We start from the raw sequence: 20454 nt of genomic DNA on the forward strand, positions 1-20454 counted from the left end.
ATATATCCTCTGTAAATTTACCCCGAATTAGCCTGGTAAAGGTACTGCTTTTTTCTCCATTCCTTTTCACTTCATATATTTATCGTCAATGTTTGAATAATCTTCATTGTTAAAGTTAGCACCACACCCTGGTGGTCTAGTGGTTAGGATTTGACGCTTTCACCCCTGTAATCTGGGTTCGATTCCTGGTTAGGGAATTATATTTTTGCCTCTCGGCGTAATGTTTTTGATGGTGATGAGTAGAAGACTGCTACATAGGCTACAACAAAAAATGTCATATCTTTTTTTTGTCTCAATGGGAGAATTACATCCTAATGAATAGCCAGCTTGCTCTGGTTCATGACATTGGTGGGACCTACAGATTCTCAGACTACCCATCCATCACCTTCCATCCAAAGACAACCATTTTATTTTCCTATTTCAGAGGAAATTATATAATAACTCAATGCATTCATGCAACACTGAGATGAAACCTGGCAGCCCTTGCCTTAACAGTGCCCTTTGCGTGTTTATTACAGCCTGAGCATGTGTGTGAAAGGGGCTGATGAATTGTGATATCCACTTTATCTAGACCAATAGTCAGATTCAGACTCTCTCATAATAAAGAGGAAAGAAATATTTCTGACTAGGCTACTGTTGGTGCTCAGCTCACCCCTTCCCTCTCTGTCTTATTTATTCTGTCTTTCTTCCCCTTGCAGAGATGGATTGCGTGCCTTGGCTGAGCTGCGCAGCTGCTGCAGAGATCTCACGGCGGCGCAGATGAAAGTATCGGTCTGGGCTTTGTCGCAGCACCGAGAGCTCGCCCCTTCGGCCCCGTCTCGTGATCATCATCACATCCATCGCCAAAAACGCCGTGCCGTGCACACCCACGACAACCAACATTCGAGCGGATGATAAGAGAAAAGCCGATAGGTCGATAAATAGCCTAAATATGGCGTCTATAACCGCATTATAACCGTAAACATCGACTGACGGTAGGGACTATTGCCTCGATAACCTAACCGCGCAACAGAAGAGGAGGAAAGACGCACTTGTTCAGGAACATCATTGTGTAGGTCGGGTCGGAAGATGTATGCAGCAATGCAGACTTTACTCAATTAAGCTTGTCAATGAATCGAGGCTATATCAATCTGCATGCCCCTCTGTCCATCGCGCTCTCTCTTTCTGTTCTGATTAGGTCCGTCCATTGAGGTTTGTCTGTCTGTCTGTCTGTGTTTCCATACAGAGGCTGCTCACTGGCCCAAAGAGACATGAGACAACTGCAGGAGGCAGGTAACTAGGCAACAATAGAAACACTGCACGCGCCACGGCGGGATAACATGGGGTACAAGGTAAGCGCGAGACCCCCCCCCCCCCCCCCCACTGCATCCTATAATGACTAGTTGTCTTTGATTCAACATGCATCTAACGTGCTTTGAATATATATGTTGTTATGGAACAGTGCCTTATTGTATATTATGGAAGGAAAGTAGGTAGGTAACCAACTACTGGAAATGTACCAGTGTTGATGGAAATGATGTTTTTTCATGTTGAAAAGCAGGGCTATGTTGGTATATTGGATTTGATAGCTAACGGTTAATCGTTTTCAGGGTTTCAGGTGTGACTTAACACTTCGGTTTTTTTGTGCGGTGGTGGTGAATGAGTTTGGTCCCAGATCTGTTGGTCCTCTTGCCAACTCCATTGCTCATTATCAATCCAAACATCATTGGCATGACAATGAGTAACAAGGAGTTGGCATGATAGCAAAAACAAACTGGTATTCAGGTTAGTACATGAGAGCATTATGAGGCATACCCAAATCCACGAGAGGGCAAGTTGAAACTTGCCCGTTTTAGTTTTATGTCCCTATGTAAAAATAGCAAAAAAGCTCTAAATGATTGAGTGACAGTTTGGCGCAAAATCTGTATCTTCGCTGAGCTGTGTCAGCACCATGGACAGAGCGTTCAGCTGTATGTGTAAGGGGGCTGTGGAGAGCCACTTGGGCGGTTAGGTATGACTCTTTGGGTTTCCATAAAACGTGGGAAAATCTCATCTGTGGTAGGCTAAGTGAATAAATGATAGGCCTCAGTCTGTAATATCTGATTTTCATTTATTAGGGCAAGGTCAAGTTTACTCTTGAAGCTGCTTCACTCAACTCTGCCTCACGCCCCACCATTACAGAGTTTAGTTAGCTTCTTAGCTAGCTGTAAAAATTGTTAGTGTTATTAACCTTAGCCTATTTAGCTAGCGCGAACCAGCTAATCTGCCACTACCATGTTAGAAATCAGAAATTGGCTTCGCAAAGTACTCAAACAAAGCCAAAAGAGAGCGATGAGCAGCAGCATCAAACCACCTAGCCCAGCATCTAAGCTCTAGCTATTTCTGAGTGCAGAGCCTTCCCCCTCTTCCACAAGCGCCGCCAGGATAACAGCTCCACAGCCCCCTCCACCTCCAACTGTTCCTGACGATCATGGAACAGAGGTACCAGCCCAGGTTAGCCTAGAATCCTACCATAGCCACAGGTTTTCTGTCCCAAAACGTTCATTAAATAGCATTTGGAATGGCATCAAACACATGGACATCATGTGTTTGATGTATTTGATACAATTCCACTCATCCCGCTCCAGCCATTACCATAAGCCTGTCCTCCCCAATTAAGGTGCCAACAACTGAAAAGGTAAGAAAAGGTAAGAAAGAATCTAGCTGTTTTTAAACATATTTTTAATCTGCTTTAGTTTGTAGTGCTCTGTCCATGGTGCTGCTAGAGAGCAGCTGAGATTTCGCGCCAACCTGTTACTTCTTTGGTCAAATGCATTTAAACTTTTATGTTTATTGTGGAATAGTGTGATATAAACAGAATACGTTTTTTGTGGTATAGTGTGATGTAAGCAGAATTCAATATAATTCCAATGCAAAATTCCAAATGACGCCCCTGGGTATAGCTACATATATAAGGAGGTCCTACATATGCTGAGCACTAGTTGGCTGCTTTTACTTCAATCTGCGGTCCAACTCATCCCAAACCATCTCAATTCGGTTGAGTTTGGGTGATTGTGGAGGTCAGGTCCTGGATGCCTGGTCAACAGCTCCCCCCTCCCCCCCCCCCCCGCAGCTACTCGCCCAAGCCCCCCCCAGCTTCTCCTTTACCCAAATCCAGATAGCAGATGTTCTGAGAGAGCTGCAAAACATGGACCCATACAAGTCAGCTGGGCTTGACAATCTGGACCCTCTATTTCTGAAACTATCCGCCGCCATTGTCGCAACCCCTATTACCAGCCTGTTCAACCTCTTTTTCGTATCGTCTGAGATCCCCAAGGATTGGGAAAGCTGCCGCGGTCATCCCCCTCTTCAAAGCGGGAGACACCCTGGACCCAAACTGTTACAGACCTATATCCATCCTGAACCTGCCTATCTCAGGTCTTCGAAAGCTAAGTTAACAAACAGATCACTGACCATCTCGAATCCCACCGTACCTTCTCCGCTGTGCAATGCGGTTTCCGAGCCGGTCACGGGTGCACCTCAGCAAAGCTCAAGATACTAAACGATAGCTGTTAATGCAATATAGATTGTTTCATACCTTTATCAACCTGATATTTTTTTTACTAGGCCTACTACTTGGTACCGCTGTTTTGTTCTGTTAACATTCATTAATTCACATTTGCAGTTGTGTCGGTATTCTAAGCCAAACTGCTGTCTGGAAATTCTTACACAGGGACACTCAAAGTCAGTTAAATTAATACTTGTTTATTGTCAGTGCACTGGAGAGGTTCCAACCAACTCAATGCACTATAGTACACATGTCAATCAGGACCTCTGCCTGGGCAGACCCAGCAGTTGTCTTATATATGGCTATACACAGACAAATTATATTTACATGATTTAGCATAATTAATCAGTCATTATCATTTTGTTTCATAACATGTGACAGACCAACACCTCACGAGGCTTTTTCTCTCTAAGCTGAGACCTTGAAACTGAGATATCTTTAGTTCCTTCTCAAAACATGGTCTAGGTGTACTGCCAAATTGCAACTACTGATAGTGGGTATTTGTACAGTCAGCCACTTGCATGAACACAGAAATTGGTTATTAGAACAGCACATGAATAGAAGACAGAAGTTAGTTATACGAAAAGCACAAACATTAACATTTCCTTTACACTGCTATTCAGTATTTTTTTTTTGCATGCATGAGTAACTAGGCTGTTACTTTAAGCATACAGTTTGCATTATTTTGTTAAGACAGCTGTATGTTTGGCTGCATTCACTGTTCTTGTAGCCTATGTTCATTACTAAAATAGCATTGTTTTAAAACCTCTTGGGGCTAGGGGGCAGAATTTTCACTTTTGGATAAATAGCGTGCCTAATTTCAACTTCCTGCTACTCATGCCAAGAATATAAGATATGCATATTATTCATAGATTTGGATAGAAAACTCTCTGAAGTTTCTAAAGTTTCATGTCTGTGAGTACAACAGAAGTTATGTAGCAGGCAAAACCCCGAGAACTAACCGTTCAGAATATATTTTTTGGGAGGTCTCTGTCTGTTCAGTGATTTCTCGTTGGCAAACAATATTTCTTAAGAACTGGTTTTCAGTTCCTACCGCTTCCACTGGATGTCACCAATCTTTGGAATTTGGTTGAGGTTATTCCTTTGTGCAATGAAGAAGTAGGCCAACTAGGAACTTGGAAACACTGTTGAGAGTTGCGCAAGAAGTGAAAAGTAGCGCTGGTTTGTTGTCTTCCTGTATTGAACAACAGATAGACCCGTCTACAATTTGATCGATTATTAATGTTTAAAAATACCTAAAGTTGTATTACAAAAGTAGTTTGAAATATTTTGGCAAAGTTTATAGGCAACTTTTGAAATATTTTGTAGTGACGTTGCGTGTTTTGGAAGCTGTTTTTTTCTGGATCAAAGGTGCTTTATAAATTGACATTTGGATATATATGGTCGGAATTACTCAAACAAAAGGACCAATTGTGATGTTTATGGGACATATTGGAGTGCCAACAAAAGAAGCTCGTCAAAGGTAAGGCATGTTTTATATTTTATTTCTGCGTTTTGTGTAGCTCCTGCAGTGTTGAAATATGCTACCCTCTTTGTTTGCTGGTTGTGCTATCATCAGATAATAGCTTCTTGTGCTTTCGCCGAAAAGCCTTTTTAAAATCTGACATGTTGGCTGGATTCACAACGAGTATAGCTTTAATTGAGTATCTTACATGTGTGATTTAATGATAGTTTGATTTTATATCATTAAAAAAAAATTTGCCGCGCTGCATTTTCCCTGTTTTTTGCCCAAGTGGGACGCGACTGTCCCGCCTATCCGTAAGAAATTTTAATGTCCATTGTGCTGATACAGATTTCGTGTGGAACGCTGTTTGGGTCTTTGCGTGTCAAATAAGCTTGTTGACCAATCAGGTCCTGAATATGACTGCACGTCACATAATAATTTAACGCGTTCCTAAATTTTTTACATAGTTATTACACATTGATTACACTATCACTCGTATTTCATATGTCACAACGATTCATCGATACGTATGCTATGATGCTGGTAAAGTTGTCTTGCGCACCTACAGTGCTGGTCATAAAAGAAAGCAAGCTAGCTCATGGATGCAAACAATGTTCTTCCCCAAAAACATAGCAACATCTGTTTTAGTAGCTATAGTAGTTTTAGTAGTTCTCATTTGATTAATGGTGGTCTGACCCATATATGTGAAGCTAGCCACAATAGTGGACTTTGCAGTTAGCTTTCAAAATAAAAGTATGTAATTGACAATGATACAAATAGAATTATGCCAAAATTGAATAGTTCTCAACGAGGTTGAAATGTTGTTATATGAAATCAACAAAAGACAATTTGTTGAAATCACACTGGATGTATTAGACTTTAGAATTGCATTGGGTGCATACTTATTTCACTGTACAGCCTTACCTATGGATTGTGGATCAAGGGTATCAGTCTACTCAGTGACACCCAGAGAAACATTAGCGTCATAGCTCTTATTGCGGGACTCTGAAACAACTGTGAATTGAGCCACATTTATTGTCAAGCCATGTGTATTGAACACTATTCCAGAGGAAAAATGATGTTTCGGAGTGGGAAAAAATATCTTGGGTATTGAGTAGACTGATACACCATTTCATTGATCCCCAATACTTAGGTAAAGCTGTACAGTGCGATATGAATGTCAATACATAAAATAGGCTGACTGGGGAGGTGATTTCACATGGTCACAGTCCTGCGATAAGAGCTACAACGCTAATATTTGCGTAAACTCTTCACAGTTGTGTTCTGCGGGTGTCACCGAGTAGACTGGTAACCCATTTCATTGCTTCACATTCCAACCATGTTTAACATTATCTAGTCTAAACATGGCATAATTCCACCAATTGTAACCTTCTGCGTCACTTTCAGAGGTTGTTTTATTTTGAAGGAAAACCGCAAATTCCACTTGTGCCTAATCCTTACTTTTTCCAATTTCACAACACATAACCCAGTCAGGTCAAGCCTCATTAGCCAGATTAAACTAGCTGGCTGTTTATAATGTTAGCTTTGGGCAACAGGATTAAGTAGCTGGCTAGCGAATTATTTTAATAACTGAAGTTCAATTTCAATAGGCGAACAACAAGTGGCTAACTAGCTAATATTTACTCACAAGGATTCCTAAATCATTGTTAAGGACAATGAAAATGACGGCAGTTTCTACTGGTCATTGTTTTTTAGGCTTGATGTATTGGTGCAAGCTAGGTACCAAGAAGTTAGCTAACCCAGAAGTTGCGGTCGAACAAATAATGCTTTATTACCAATGCGTATTGTAAACACATCATTCGTGGCTGGTGTTTGCCTGTTTGCAGACTTTTTTGTACTGTTTTGACAGTGCTACTGATAGTTGTGGCGCTTGGCTTGCATGTGCAAATTCATCACACACAACATTCTAATAGAATTGTTATTTGACAAGTCAAATTGGAAGCTTATTTGACGTGTCAAATAGTGTAATTTGACGTGAATTGTTTTGACACGTAAAGACCCAAACGGCGTTCCATAATTTCGAGACAACTGTCACTTGAAAAGCACTCAATGGTCTCTATGTCTCGACATTTGAACATGTTTATTGTGGTATAGTGTGATATAAGCAGAATTACAAATAATTCCAATGCAAGAACCCCAGAAAATGTATCAATTTTAACTTCCCCTTTAGTCACTTTATCCTGGTGCTGGGTCTGTTATAAGGGTGAGATCATGTGTGATGCCTCCTCTTGGCACCATGGTGCTGGTGGTGCCATTTACATAACTACTTCCTTTAAACCATATTATGCAATTTCACTAAATCGTTTAAAGGGGAATAATGTCAAAGTTTGAAAATGTGTCTAAATTCCTAAACCCCTCTGACTTGTAGGTTCGCAGTGTATGTACACTATGTCTGTTAACAAAACAATTTCTGGACTCAAAGATTTCCAACCAAGACCACAATTCTCACTCTCATGGATGATAATTAACCAAAATTCAGAAATCCTGAAACCTCAGCGTCAGCAGTGGACAGTATTATTAGCTTCTTCAGGATCTCTAGAACAAAATATGTACAGTTGAAGTCGGAAGTTTACATACACCTTAGCCAAATACATTTAAACTCGGTTTTTCACAATTCCTGACTTTTAATCCCTGATTTAGGTCAATTAGGATCACCACTTTATTTTAAGAATGTGAAATGTCAGAATAATAGTAGAGAATGATTTATTTCATCTTTTATTTATTTCATCACATTCCCAGTGGGTCAGAAGTTTACATACACTCAATTAGTATTTGGTAGCATTGCCTTTAAATTGATTAACTTGGGTCAAACGTTTCGGGTAGCCTTCCACAAGTTTCCCACAATAAGTTGGGTGAATTTTGTCCCATTCCTCATGACAGAGCTGGCGTAACTGAGTCAGGTTTTCAGGCCTCCTTGATCACATACGCTTTTTCAGTTCTGCCCACAAATTCTTTATTGGATTGAGGTCAGGGCTTTGTGATGGCCACTCCAATACCAAGACTTTATTGTCCTTAAGCCATTTTACCACAACTTTGGAAGTATGCTTGGGGTCATTGTCCATTTGGAAGACCCATTTGCGACCAAGCTTTAACTTCCTGACTGATGTCTTGAGATGTTTCTTCAATATATCCACGGAATTTTCCTAACTCATGATGCCATCTATTTTGTGAAGTGCATCTCCTTCCTGCAGCAAATCACCCCCACAACATGATGCTGCCACCACCGTGCTTCATGGTTAGTGTCATGTTTTGTCTTATATTGTCTTGTCATTTTGCTTTTCCTTCTGTTCGTTTTCCCCCTGCTGGTCTTTTTAGGTTCGTTCCCCTTTTTTCTCTCTCCCTCCCTCTCTCTCTTCTCTCTATCGTTCCGTTCCTGCTCCCAGCTGTTCCTATTCCCCTAATCAATCATTTAGTCTTCCCACACCTGTTCCCTATCTTTTCCCCTGATTAGAGTCCCTATTTCTCCCCTTGTTTTCCGTTCCTGTCCTGTCGGATCCTTGTATATTGTTCACCGTGCTGTGTCTTTGTATCGCCCTGTCGTGTCGTGTTTCCCTCAGATGCTGCGTGGTGAGCAGGTGTCTGAGTCTGCTACGGTCAAGTGCCTTCCCGAGGCAACCTGCAGTTTAGGATCGAGTCTCCAGTCTGTTCTCGTCATTACAAGTGGAATTGTTCTTTATGCTTTATTTACCGCTCCGAATTGTCTAGGAGTATTGAATATTTACTTTACTGGATTAAAGACTCTGTTTTCGCCAAGTCGCTTTTGGGTCCTCATTCACCTGCATAACAGAAGGATCCGACCAAAGAATGGACCCAGCGACTACAGACGCTCGTAACACTGCCGTCGAGATCCAAGGAGCCATGCTCGGCAGACACGAGTAGGAATTGTCTGCTGCTCGTCATGCCATGGAGAACCTGGCCGCTCAGGTTTCCGACCTCTCTGGACAGTTCCAGAGTCTTCGTCTCGTGCCACCTGTTACTTCCTGGTCTGCCGAGCCTCCGGAACCTAGGGTTAATAACCCACCTTGCTACTCCGGGCAGCCCAAGGAGTGCCGCTCCTTTCTCACCAGTGTGATATTGTGTTCTCTCTCCAACCCAACACATACTCTAGAGAGAGAGCTCGGGTTGCTTAAGTCATTTCACTCCTTACTGGCCGGGCTCGAGAGTGGGGCACAGCTATCTGGGAGGCAAGGGCTGATTGTTCAAACAATTACCAGAACTTTAAAGAGGAGATGATTCGGGTTTTTGACCGTTCAGTTTTTGGTAGGGAGGCTTCTAGGGCCCTGGCTTCCCTATGCCAAGGTGATCGATCCATAACGGATTACTCTATTGAGTTTCGCACTCTTGCTGCCTCTAGTGACTGGAACGAGCCGGCGCTGCTCGCTCGTTTTCTGGAGGGACTCCACGCAGTGGTTAAAGATGAGATTCTCTCCCGGGAGGTTCCTTCCAGTGTGGACTCTTTGATTGCTCTCGCCATCCGCATAGAACGACGGGTAGATCTTCGTCACCAAGCTTGTGGAAGAGAGCTCGCGTCAACGGTGTTTCCCTGCTCCGCATCGCAACCATCTCCCTCCTCTGGCTCAGAGACTGAGCCCATGCAGCTGGGAGGTATTCGCATCTCGACTAAGGAGAGGGAACGGAGGATCACCAACCGCCTGTGCCTCTATTGCGGATTTGATGGACATTTTGTCAATTCATGTCCAGTAAAAGCCAGAGCTCACCAGTAAGCGGAGGGCTACTGGTGAGCGCTACTACTCAGGTCTCTCCATCTAGATCCTGTACTACTATGTCGGTCCATCTACGCTGGACCGGTTCGGGTGCTACATGCAGTGCCTTGATAGACTCTGGGGCTGAGGGTTGTTTCATGGACGAAGCATGGGCTCGGAAACATGACATTCCTTTCAGACAGTTAGACAAGCCTACGCCCATGTTCGCCTTAGATGGTAGTCATCTTCCCTGTATCAGATTTGAGACACTACCTTTAACCCTCACAGTATCTGGTAACCACAGTGAGACTATTTCTTTTTTGATTTTTTGTTCACCTTTTACACCTGTTGTTTTGGGTCATCCCTGGCTAGTATGTCATAATCCTTCTATTAATTGGTCTAGTAATTATATCCTATCCTGGAACGTTTCTTGTCATGTGAAGTGTTTAATGTCTGCCATCCCTCCCATTTCTTCTGTCCCCACTTCTCAGGAGGAACCTGGCGATTTGACAGGAGTGCCGGAGGAATATCATGATCTGCGCACGGTCTTCAGTCGGTCGCGAGCCAACTCCCTTCCTCCTCACCGGTCGTATGATTGTAGTATTGATCTCCTTCCGGGGACCACTCCTCCTCGGGGTAGACTATACTCTCTGTCGGCTCCCGAACGTAAGGCTCTCGAGGATTATTTGTCTGTGTCTCTTGACGCCGGTACCATAGTGCCTTCTTCCTCTCTGGCCGGGCGGGGTTTTTTTGTTAAGAAAAAGGACGGTACTCTGCGCCCCTGCATGGATTATCGAGGGCTGAATGACATAACGGTTAAGAATCGTTATCCGCTTCCCCTTATGTCATCAGCCTTCGAGATTCTGCAGGGAGCCAGATGCTTTACTAAGTTGGACCTTCGTAACGCTTACCATCTCGTGCGCATCAGAGAGGGGGACGAGTGGAAAACGGCGTTTAACACTCCGTTAGGGCATTTTGAGTACCGGGTTCTGCCGTTTGGTCTCGCCAATGCGCCAGCTGTTTTTCAGGCATTAGTTAATGATGTTCTGAGAGACATGCTGAACATCTTTGTTTTTGTCTACCTTGACGATATCCTGATTTTTTCACCGTCACTCGAGATTCATGTTCAGCACGTTCGACGTGTTCTCCAGCGCCTTTTAGAGAATTGTCTCTACGTGAAGGCTGAGAAGTGCTCTTTTCATGTCTCCTCCGTTACTTTTCTCGGTTCCGTTATTTCCGCTGAAGGCATTCAGATGGATTCCGCTAAGGTCCAAGCTGTCAGTGAGTGGCCCGTTCCAAGGTCACGTGTCGAGTTGCAGCGCTTTCTAGGTTTCGCTAATTTCTATCGGCGTTTCATTCGTAATTTCGGTCAAGTTGCTGCCCCTCTCACAGCTCTTACTTCTGTCAAGACGTGTTTTAAGTGGTCCGGTTCCGCCCAGGGAGCTTTTGATCTTCTAAAAGAACGTTTTACGTCCGCTCCTATCCTCGTTACTCCTGACGTCACTAGACAATTCATTGTCGAGGTTGACGCTTCAGAGGTAGGCGTGGGAGCCATTCTATCCCAGCGCTTCCAGTCTGACGATAAGGTTCATCCTTGCGCTTATTTTTCTCATCGCCTGTCGCCATCTGAACGCAACTATGATGTGGGTAACCGCGAACTGCTCGCCATCCGCTTAGCCCTAGGCGAATGGCGACAGTGGTTGGAGGGGGCAACCGTTCCTTTTGTCGTTTGGACAGACCATAAGAACCTTGAGTACATCCGTTCTGCCAAACGACTTAATGCTCGTCAAGCTCGTTGGGCGTTATTTTTCGCTCGTTTCGAGTTTGTGATTTCTTACCGTCCGGGTAGCAAGAACACCAAGCCTGATGCCTTATCCCGTCTTTTTAGTTCTTCTGTGGCTTCTACTGATCCCGAGGGATTCTTCCTTATGGGCGTGTTGTCGGGTTGACAGTCTGGGGAATTGAAAGACAGGTTAAGCAAGCACTCACGCACACTGCGTCGCCGCGCGCTTGTCCTAGTAACCTTCTTTTCGTTCCTGTTTCCACTCGTCTGGCTGTTCTTCAGTGGGCTCACTCTGCCAAGTTAGCTGGTCATCCCGGTGTTCGAGGCACTCTTGCTTCTATTCGCCAGCGCTTTTGGTGGCCGACTCAGGAGCGTGACACGCGCCGTTTCGTGGCTGCTTGTTCGGACTGCGCGCAGACTAAGTCAGGTAACTCTCCTCCTGCCGGTCGTCTCAGACCGCTCCCCATTCCTTCTCGACCATGGTCTCACATCGCCCTAGACTTCATTACCGGTCTGCCTTTGTCTGCGGGGAAGACTGTGATTCTTACGGTTGTCGATAGGTTCTCTAAGGCGGCACATTTCATTCCTCTCGCTAAACTTCCTTCCGCTAAGGAGACGGCACAAATCATCATCGAGAATGTGTTCAGAATTCATGGCCTCCCGTTAGACGCCGTTTCAGACAGAGGTCCGCAATTCACGTCACAGTTTTGGAGGGAGTTCTGTCGTTTGATTGGTGCGTCCGTCAGTCTCTCTTCCGGGTTTCATCCCCAGTCTAACGGTCAAGCAGAGAGGGCCAATCAGACGATTGGTCGCATACTACGCAGCCTTTCTTTCAGAAACCCTGCGTCTTGGGCAGAACAGCTCCCCTGGGCAGAATACGCTCACAACTCGCTTCCTTCATCTGCTACCGGGTTATCTCCGTTTCAGAGTAGTCTGGGTTACCAGCCTCCTCTGTTCTCATCCCAGCTTGCCGAGTCCAGCGTTCCCTCCGCTCAAGCGTTTGTCCAACGTTGTGAGCGCACCTGGAGGAGGGTGAGGTCTGCACTTTGCCGTTACAGGGCACAGACTGTGAGAGCCGCCAATAAACGTAGGATTAAGAGTCCAAGGTATTGTTGCGGCCAGAGAGTGTGGCTTTCCACTCGCAACCTTCCTCTTACGACAGCTTCTCGTAAGTTGACTCCGCGGTTCATTGGTCCGTTCCGTGTCTCCCAGGTCGTCAATCCTGTCGCCGTGCGACTGCTTCTTCCGCGACATCTTCGTCGCGTCCATCCTGTCTTCCATGTCTCCTGTGTCAAGCCCTTTCTTCGCACCCCCGTTCGTCTTCCCTCCCCCCCCTCCCGTCCTTGTCGAGAGCGCACCTATTTACAAGGTACGTAGGATCATGGACATGCGTTCTCGGGGACAGGGTCACCAATACTTAGTGGATTGGGAGGGTTACGGTCCTGAGGAGAGGAGTTGGGTTCCGTCTCGGGACGTGCTGGACCGTTCACTGATTGATGATTTCCTCCGTTGCCGCCAGGATTCCTCCTCGAGTGCGCCAGGAGGCGCTTGGTGAGTGGGGGGGTACTGTCATGTTTTGTCTTATATTGTCTTGTCATTTTGCTTTTCCTTCTGTTCGTTTTCCCCCTGCTGGTCTTTTTAGGTTCGTTCCCCTTTTTTTCTCTCTCCCTCCCTCTCTCTCTTCTCTCTATCGTTCCGTTCCTGCTCCCAGCTGTTCCTATTCCCCTAATCAATCATTTAGTCTTCCCACACCTGTTCCCTATCTTTTCCCCTGATTAGAGTCCCTATTTCTCCCCTTGTTTTCCGTTCCTGTCCTGTCGGATCCTTGTATATTGTTCACCGTGCTGTGTCTTTGTATCGCCCTGTCGTGTCGTGTTTCCCTCAGATGCTGCGTGGTGAGCAGGTGTCTGAGTCTGCTACGGTCAAGTGCCTTCCCGAGGCAACCTGCAGTTTAGGATCGAGTCTCCAGTCTGTTCTCGTCATTACAAGTGGAATTGTTCTTTATGCTTTATTTACCACTCCGAATTGTCTAGGAGTATTGAATATTTACTTTACTGGATTAAAGACTCTGTTTTCGCCAAGTCGCTTTTGGGTCCTCATTCACCTGCATAACAGTTAGGATGGTTTTCTCTGGCTTGCAAGCCTCCCCCTTTTCCTCCTAACATAATGATGGTCATTATGGCCAAACAGTTACATTTTTGTTTCATCAGACCAGAGGACATTTCTACAAAAAGTATGATCTTTGTCCCCATGTGCAGTTGCAAGCCGGAGTCTGGCTTTTTTATGGCGGTTTTGGAGCAGTGGCTTCTTCCTTGCTGAGCGGCCTTTCAGGTTATGTCGATACAGGACTTGTTTTACTGTAGATATAGATACTTTTGTACCTGTTTCCTCCAGCACTCCAGCATTTCCACAAAGATCCTTTGCTGTTGTTCTGGCATTGATTTGCACATTTCGCACCAAAGTACGTTCATCTCTTTTCATTTTCCCATAATGTCAAGCAAAGAGGCACTGAGTTTGAAGGTAGGCCTTGAAATACATCCACAGGCACACCTCCAATAGACTCCAATTATGTAAATTAGCCTATCAGAAGCTTCTAATGCCATGACATACTTTTCGGGAATTTTCCAAGCTGTTTAAAGGCACAGTCAACCTAGTGTATGTAAACTTCTGACCCACTGGAATTGTAGACAATTGTTGGAAAAATGACTTGTGTCATGCACAAAGTAGATGTCCTAACCGACTTGCCAAAACTATAGTTTGTTTACAAGAAATTTGTGGAGTGGTTGAAAAATGAGTTTTAATAACTCCAAACTAAGTGTACAGTGGGGAGAACAAGTATTTGATACACTGCAGATTTTGCAGGTTTTCCTACTTACAAAGCATGTAGAGGTCTGTAATTTTTTATCATAGGTACACTTCAACTGTGAGAGACGGAATCTAAAACAAAAATCCAGAAAATCACATTGTATGATTTTAATTCATTTGCATTTTATTGCATGACATAAGTATTTGATCACCTACCAACCAGTAAGAATTCCGGCTCTCACAGACCTGTTAGTTTTTCTTTAAGAATCCCTCCTGTTCTCCACTCATTACCTGTATTAACTGCACTTGTTTGAACTTGTTACCTGTATAAAAGACACCTGTCCACACACTCAATCAAACAGACTCCAACCTCTCCACAATAACCAAGACCAGAGAGCTGTGTAAGGACATCAGGGATAACATTGTAGACCTGCACAAGGCTGGGATGGGCTACAGGACAATAGGCAAGCAGCTTGGTAAGAAGGCAACAACCGCAATTATTAGAAAATGGAAGAAGTTCAAGATGACGGTCAATCACCCTCGGTTTGGGGCTCCATGCAAGATCTCACCTCGTGGGGCATCAATGATAATGAGGAAGATGAGGGATCAGCCCAGAACTACACGGCAGGACCTGGTCAATGACCTGAAGAGAGCTGGGACCACAGTCTCAAAGAAAACCATGAGTAACACATTACGCCGTCATGGATTAAAATCCTGCAGCACAAGCAAGGTCCCCCTGCTCAAGCCAGCGCATGTCCAGGCCCGTCTGAAGTTTGCCAATGACCATCTGGAGGATCCGGAGGAGGAATGGGAGAAGGTCATGTGGTCTGATGAGACAAAAATAGAGCCTTTTGGTCTAAACCCCACTCGCCGTGTTTGGAGGAAGAAGAGGGATGAGTACAACCCCAAGAACACCATCCCAACCGTGAAGCATGGAGGGGGAAACATTAGTCTTTGGGGATGCTTTTCTGCAAAGGGGACAGGACGACTGCACCGCATTGAGGGGAGGATGGATGGGGCCATGTATCGCGAGATCTTGGCCAACAACCTCCTTCCCTCAGTAAGAGCATTGAAGATGGGTCGTGGCTGGGTCTTCCAGCATGACAACGACCCGAAACACACAGCCAGGGCAACTACGGAGTGGCTCCGTAAGAAGCAGCTCAAGGTCGTGGAGTGGCCTAGCCAGTCTCCAGACCTGAACCCAATAGAAAATCTTTGGTGGGAGCTGAACGTCCGTATTGCCCTGCGACAGCCCCGAAACCTGAAGGATCTGGAGAAGGTCTGTATGGAGGAGTGGAGCAAAATCCCTGCTGCTGTGTGTGCAAACCTGATCAAGAACTACAGGAAACATATGATTTCTGTAATTGCAAACAAAGGTTTCTGTACCAAATATTAAGTTCTGGTTTTCTGATGTATAAAATACTTATGTCATGCAATAAAATGCTAATTAATTACTTAAAAATCATACAATGTGATTTTCTGGATTCTTGTTTTAGACACCGTCTCTCACATTTGAAGTGTAGCTATGATAACAATTACAGACCTCTACATGCTTTGTAAGTAGGAAAACCTGCAAAATCGGCAGTGTATCAAATACTTGTTCTCCCCACTGTATGTAAACTTCTGACTTCAACTGTATTTGTTCTAGACACTGTCTTCCTGAAGAGAGACAAATACTCTCTTATTGCCCCTATTGTACATCTAGTTAATCTGTCAATGAAATATGGGTTATTCCCCAATGCTTGGAAGTCTGCTGCAGTGATACCTGTTTAAAATCTGGTGACCCAACACTGGTGGATAATTACTGACCTGTAAGCATTATTACAGTGCTATCAAAAGTAGCTGAAAGATGGTTGGCTGATCATCCTACTGATCACCTCAATCAGGGCAACGCCATACATCAAATGCAATTTGGATTCAGAACTAACCATTCTACTGAAACAGCCAATTGCTTTTTTCTGGAGTGCATTAAATCTAACCTGGACATAGGTGGTGAAGTCAGCACAGTCTTTTTGGAACTTAAAAATGCATTTGATACTGTGAATCATGAGGTCTTCCCAGTGCTTAATTCAGGGGTGTCAAACTCAAATACCCAGTGGGCTAAATGTAAAACCTGAACAAAGTCACGGGCCAACATTGAACAAATTAACCTTTTAATATGGACCCAAACAAGTTTTGCTTTAACATTGAATATGGAACAAGCATCGCTTATTACCATACAATATATAATTTAATAGTGGAGACATGCAAAATCGAATTTCAAATGAAAAAACACATCAATGGCATTCATTTATTAAATAAATACAATTTAAATAAAAATTGTATGCCTCTTTTCTATTTGCAGCCTTCTGATTTAAATACCAAAATAAACTTTTTCCACTGGCTAATAATTTTACAAATAAAATGATAATAAATCAATCAACCATTCAAGCCCATGCCTTGTAGCAAGAAAAAGTGCATAAAGAAAACGTTAATTATTGCACACTGGTCTAATCTGATGTGCCCAAGCCAGATACCTGGCATCTCTTCTTGGATGCTAGTTCATCAATGTCTGGGCTCAAGCTCTGAGCTGAAGAAATCCTCAGTATCGAGCGAAGATGTTCATCAGTCAGACGTCTCCTGTGAGTTGTTTTGGTCATCTTCATCGAGGAGAAATGTTGCTCACATAGATAAGTGCTGCCGAACATGGAGAGCATCTGAGCAGCTTGGGTGCGGAGCTGAGGCATTGTGTTAGGGATGAACCGTGGAAACTGTGCGGCGCCCACAACATCATACTTTGACTTCAGCGTGTCGTTGCACTGGAGTTCAATCAGCTCCATTTGGATGTTGGTTGGTGCATTTTCCACATCAACTGCGAAGGGATTACTAAGCAGTTCAAACTTGCATTTCTGGGCATCGAAGTCGGCAAATCGCCGGCTAAACTCAGCGGCGAGAACACTGAGTTTTTCAGCAAACTGTGCGCATGGGAACACGGCGGTAGAGATGTGCGCTTTTATGGATTGGCAGCAGGGAAAATGGCAAGGGTTTCCTTGCAGCATCTGATTCTCCCACAGGCACAGTTTAGTTTTGAAGGCCCTCACTGCAGCGTACATGTCTGTGATGATGCGCCCCCGCCCCTGAAGCTGCAGGTTCAGCGCATCGAGATGGCTCGAGATGTCACAGAGAAAGGCCAGCTCACACAGGAACTTTTGCTCCCGGAGCTCTGCTGTATCCTTCCCTTTGGTTTCCATGAATTGACATATTTCCTCACGCAGCTCGAAACATCTGTTCAGTACTTTTCCTCTGCTTAGCCATCTCACCTCTGTGTGATACGGCACGTCTGCGTATTCCGAACCACACTCCTCCAGAAAAGATTTAAACTGGCGGTGATTTAGACCTTTGGCTCTTATAAAGTTAACTACCTGTGTTACTGTGGTCATAACATGTTCCATCTTTAGGGCTTTGGCACACAGTGCTTCCTGATGTATGATGCAGTGGTAAACAGTTAGCTCACCTACACAGTTCTCTTCCCGCATCTTCTCCCAAACCATGCCCACAAGTCCACTCTTTTTACCGCACATCGCTGGCGCACCATCTGTCGTTAGTCCAACGAGTTTATCCCACGGCAGCTTTATTTCAGTTACACATTTGGAAACCTCAAAGATTTCCTTTCCTGTGGTTGTGCCATGCATTGATTTGAATCCTAATAGCTCCTCCGTAACACACAGATTTGAGTCCACTCCACGGATGAAGACTGACAGCTGAGCAGTATCAGATGCGTCGCAGCTCTCATCCACAGCGAGGGAGAACGCAACAAAATCTTTTCCCTTTTCCATCAGCTGGTCATACAGATTGGTGGCAAGATCACATGTGCGATCAGCTACTGTGTTCCTGCTCAGGCTCACGTTTGAAAATGCTTGTTTTTTCTCTGGACATACGAGGTCACAAACCTTCATCATGCACTTTTTCATGAACTCTCCCTCATTAAAGGGCCGGGCTGATTGTGCGATCTCTGCTGCCACTATATAACTAGCCTTTACAGCAGCCTCGCTTTGTGATGTGGCTTTTTTAAACATATTCTGTTGTGAAACCAAACTTCTTTTCATCTCCTCTACTTTCTGGCTCCTTTGAGTCATGTCCACGTCCGTGTATTTGTCATGGTGTTTCGTTTCATAGTGTCGTCTAATGTTGTACTCCTTACTTACAGCCACGTTGACTCCACAAACAAGACAAACAGGTTTGTCTTTTACATATGTAAACAGATTTTCTGCCTCCCACTTGTCCAGAAAGCTCCTGTTTTCTGCCTTTCTTTTCGCCATTTTTGGGAAGGGTTAGCTCGCTGACAGTTGTAGCGTCTATGTTGCTATGACTACTGTCACAGAGGAGAGAGCGTTTCTGGGTCCTGTCCTGATTGGCGTGCGAAAACAGCAGAGCATTATGGGATTCGTAGTATTAGTGGTGAATGCGCTGTATAATACCGGCGGGCCAGCTCTAGTAGTAATTTGGTATTGTCTCGCGGGCCAAATATAATTACCCCGCGGGCCAAATTTGGCCCACGGGCCAGAGTTTGACACCCATGGCTTAATTTGTCAATTGGGAGGTGCCAGAACAAAAAGTGAGCCTGAGAGGGGGGTGACCTGGATGGCTCTGAGGTACTTGAACGCATGAAAGAAAAAGGCACTCTTATAATAAAGCATTACATGCATTATCATCTATTTTGCGTACTGGCATGGAGTAGTAGAGTAGAGAGAGGCCTTTGCTGAAGTTACACACGTGGACATTTTTAGTGGCCTAGGGTCCGGGGAAAAAATTGGCCTTCATAAAAGCATTTCACACAATTCTACCTAATTTTAGATGACTGGAGGAGACTTTAGCAAAATCTTTTTTAATACCTCACAAATTATCGAGATGACAGGCTATACTTTGCAACTGACAAACTGAGAATCTGAGATCAATGAAAACGACTTTGTCTTGAATCTATCAATAGTCCAGACCTAGCTGTTTGGAGACACATATTGTACAATATGAGGAGGGAATTATAGTCCTAAAAAAGCTTTTGTTTCATTGACTCAACTCAATAATGTACAGCTCACTCATCAGCGATGGCCGTTGCGCTTGAGCCAAAAGCTCTCTTGTTTTACTTTGAAAAACAATGCTGTTCGCTCAGTAAGTCTATTTGGAAGTTGATAACATGGTAGCCTACAGAGAAACTAGTCTTCTCTTTTCAGCAGGATCCATTTGCTTTCCAACCTGTGTTTTCCAGTGAGTGAATTTGAAATATCCTGAATATTCCTGAATAGTCACAATGAATGAAAGATTACATGTAAAGACATTGTACATTTTCCCCCTTTTTGTCCCCCTTCAACCTCTCCCAGAATGCCACCAAACACATTTACAAAGAACGTCATTGAGTTACATATCAGAGAACCAAACAAAAGTATACAACAATGTTACTTCAATACAAGCAAAAATGTAATAGCCTAACAATTTCAGGTGATTAGGTGATCCTATAGCAGTAATCTCAAGGGGTGGGGGTGGGGCCAAGAGCACTAATCTGGAGGAAGTGTTTGGAGGATAGGATATCATCGGGTCCCAGGTGGAATAAAATTAGTTATACTTATTTTTTTCTAATTTTAGGAACAGCATCAGATCTTTGAGCCAAAGAGAGGCTAAGGATAGGATTGATAGATTTACAATCCAACAAAATCCTTCTGTGAGCCAACAGGGTGGCAAAAGCATCTAGTTGTCTATTGGTCAGAGAACGATTGTTGTTTGCTACTCCAAAAATAGCCATTTCTGCACTAGGCTGCAACTTTATATCAAATGCTTCAGAAAGTGTTTTTAATGTAGTGGACCAATAATCTGCCTTTACACATGTCACATCAATATGTGGGTAGAATTTGGATAATCTGGCCTTGCTTAAATGGATACGGTGAAGTACCTTAAACTGTATTAAGGCTGAGCCGGGCACAAGAGGAGATTCCATTTACCCTAAGTAAGGCACCATTCCAGACTTCATCAGTGATCTCTCCACAAAGTTTCCTTTCCTACTCAGATCGGATTTTATTGAATGATGGCTTATCAAGGGACATGATTATCTCAAAAATACGGGATATGAGTCCCTTTAGTTGAAAAGGTATTTGCAAAATGGCACCCAGACCCGATCTGGGTG

General features: G+C 44.1%; 1 protein-coding gene across 1 annotated transcript in view; it reads left to right on the top strand.

Moving 5' to 3' along the window:
* Window positions 1-673: 673 nt before the first annotated feature.
* The window catches only part of st6gal1 (ST6 beta-galactosamide alpha-2,6-sialyltranferase 1), a 122028-nt gene continuing 102247 nt past the window's right edge, over window positions 674-20454 (top strand). The window contains 2 exon segments of the mRNA XM_046297772.1: window positions 674-1051; window positions 1226-1331. Coding sequence (XP_046153728.1) covers window positions 1320-1331 — 12 coding nt within the window. The 5' untranslated portion in view covers window positions 674-1051; window positions 1226-1319.

This window comes from Oncorhynchus gorbuscha, linkage group LG14, assembly GCF_021184085.1.
Source record: "Oncorhynchus gorbuscha isolate QuinsamMale2020 ecotype Even-year linkage group LG14, OgorEven_v1.0, whole genome shotgun sequence".
Lineage (NCBI taxonomy): Eukaryota > Metazoa > Chordata > Actinopteri > Salmoniformes > Salmonidae > Oncorhynchus > Oncorhynchus gorbuscha.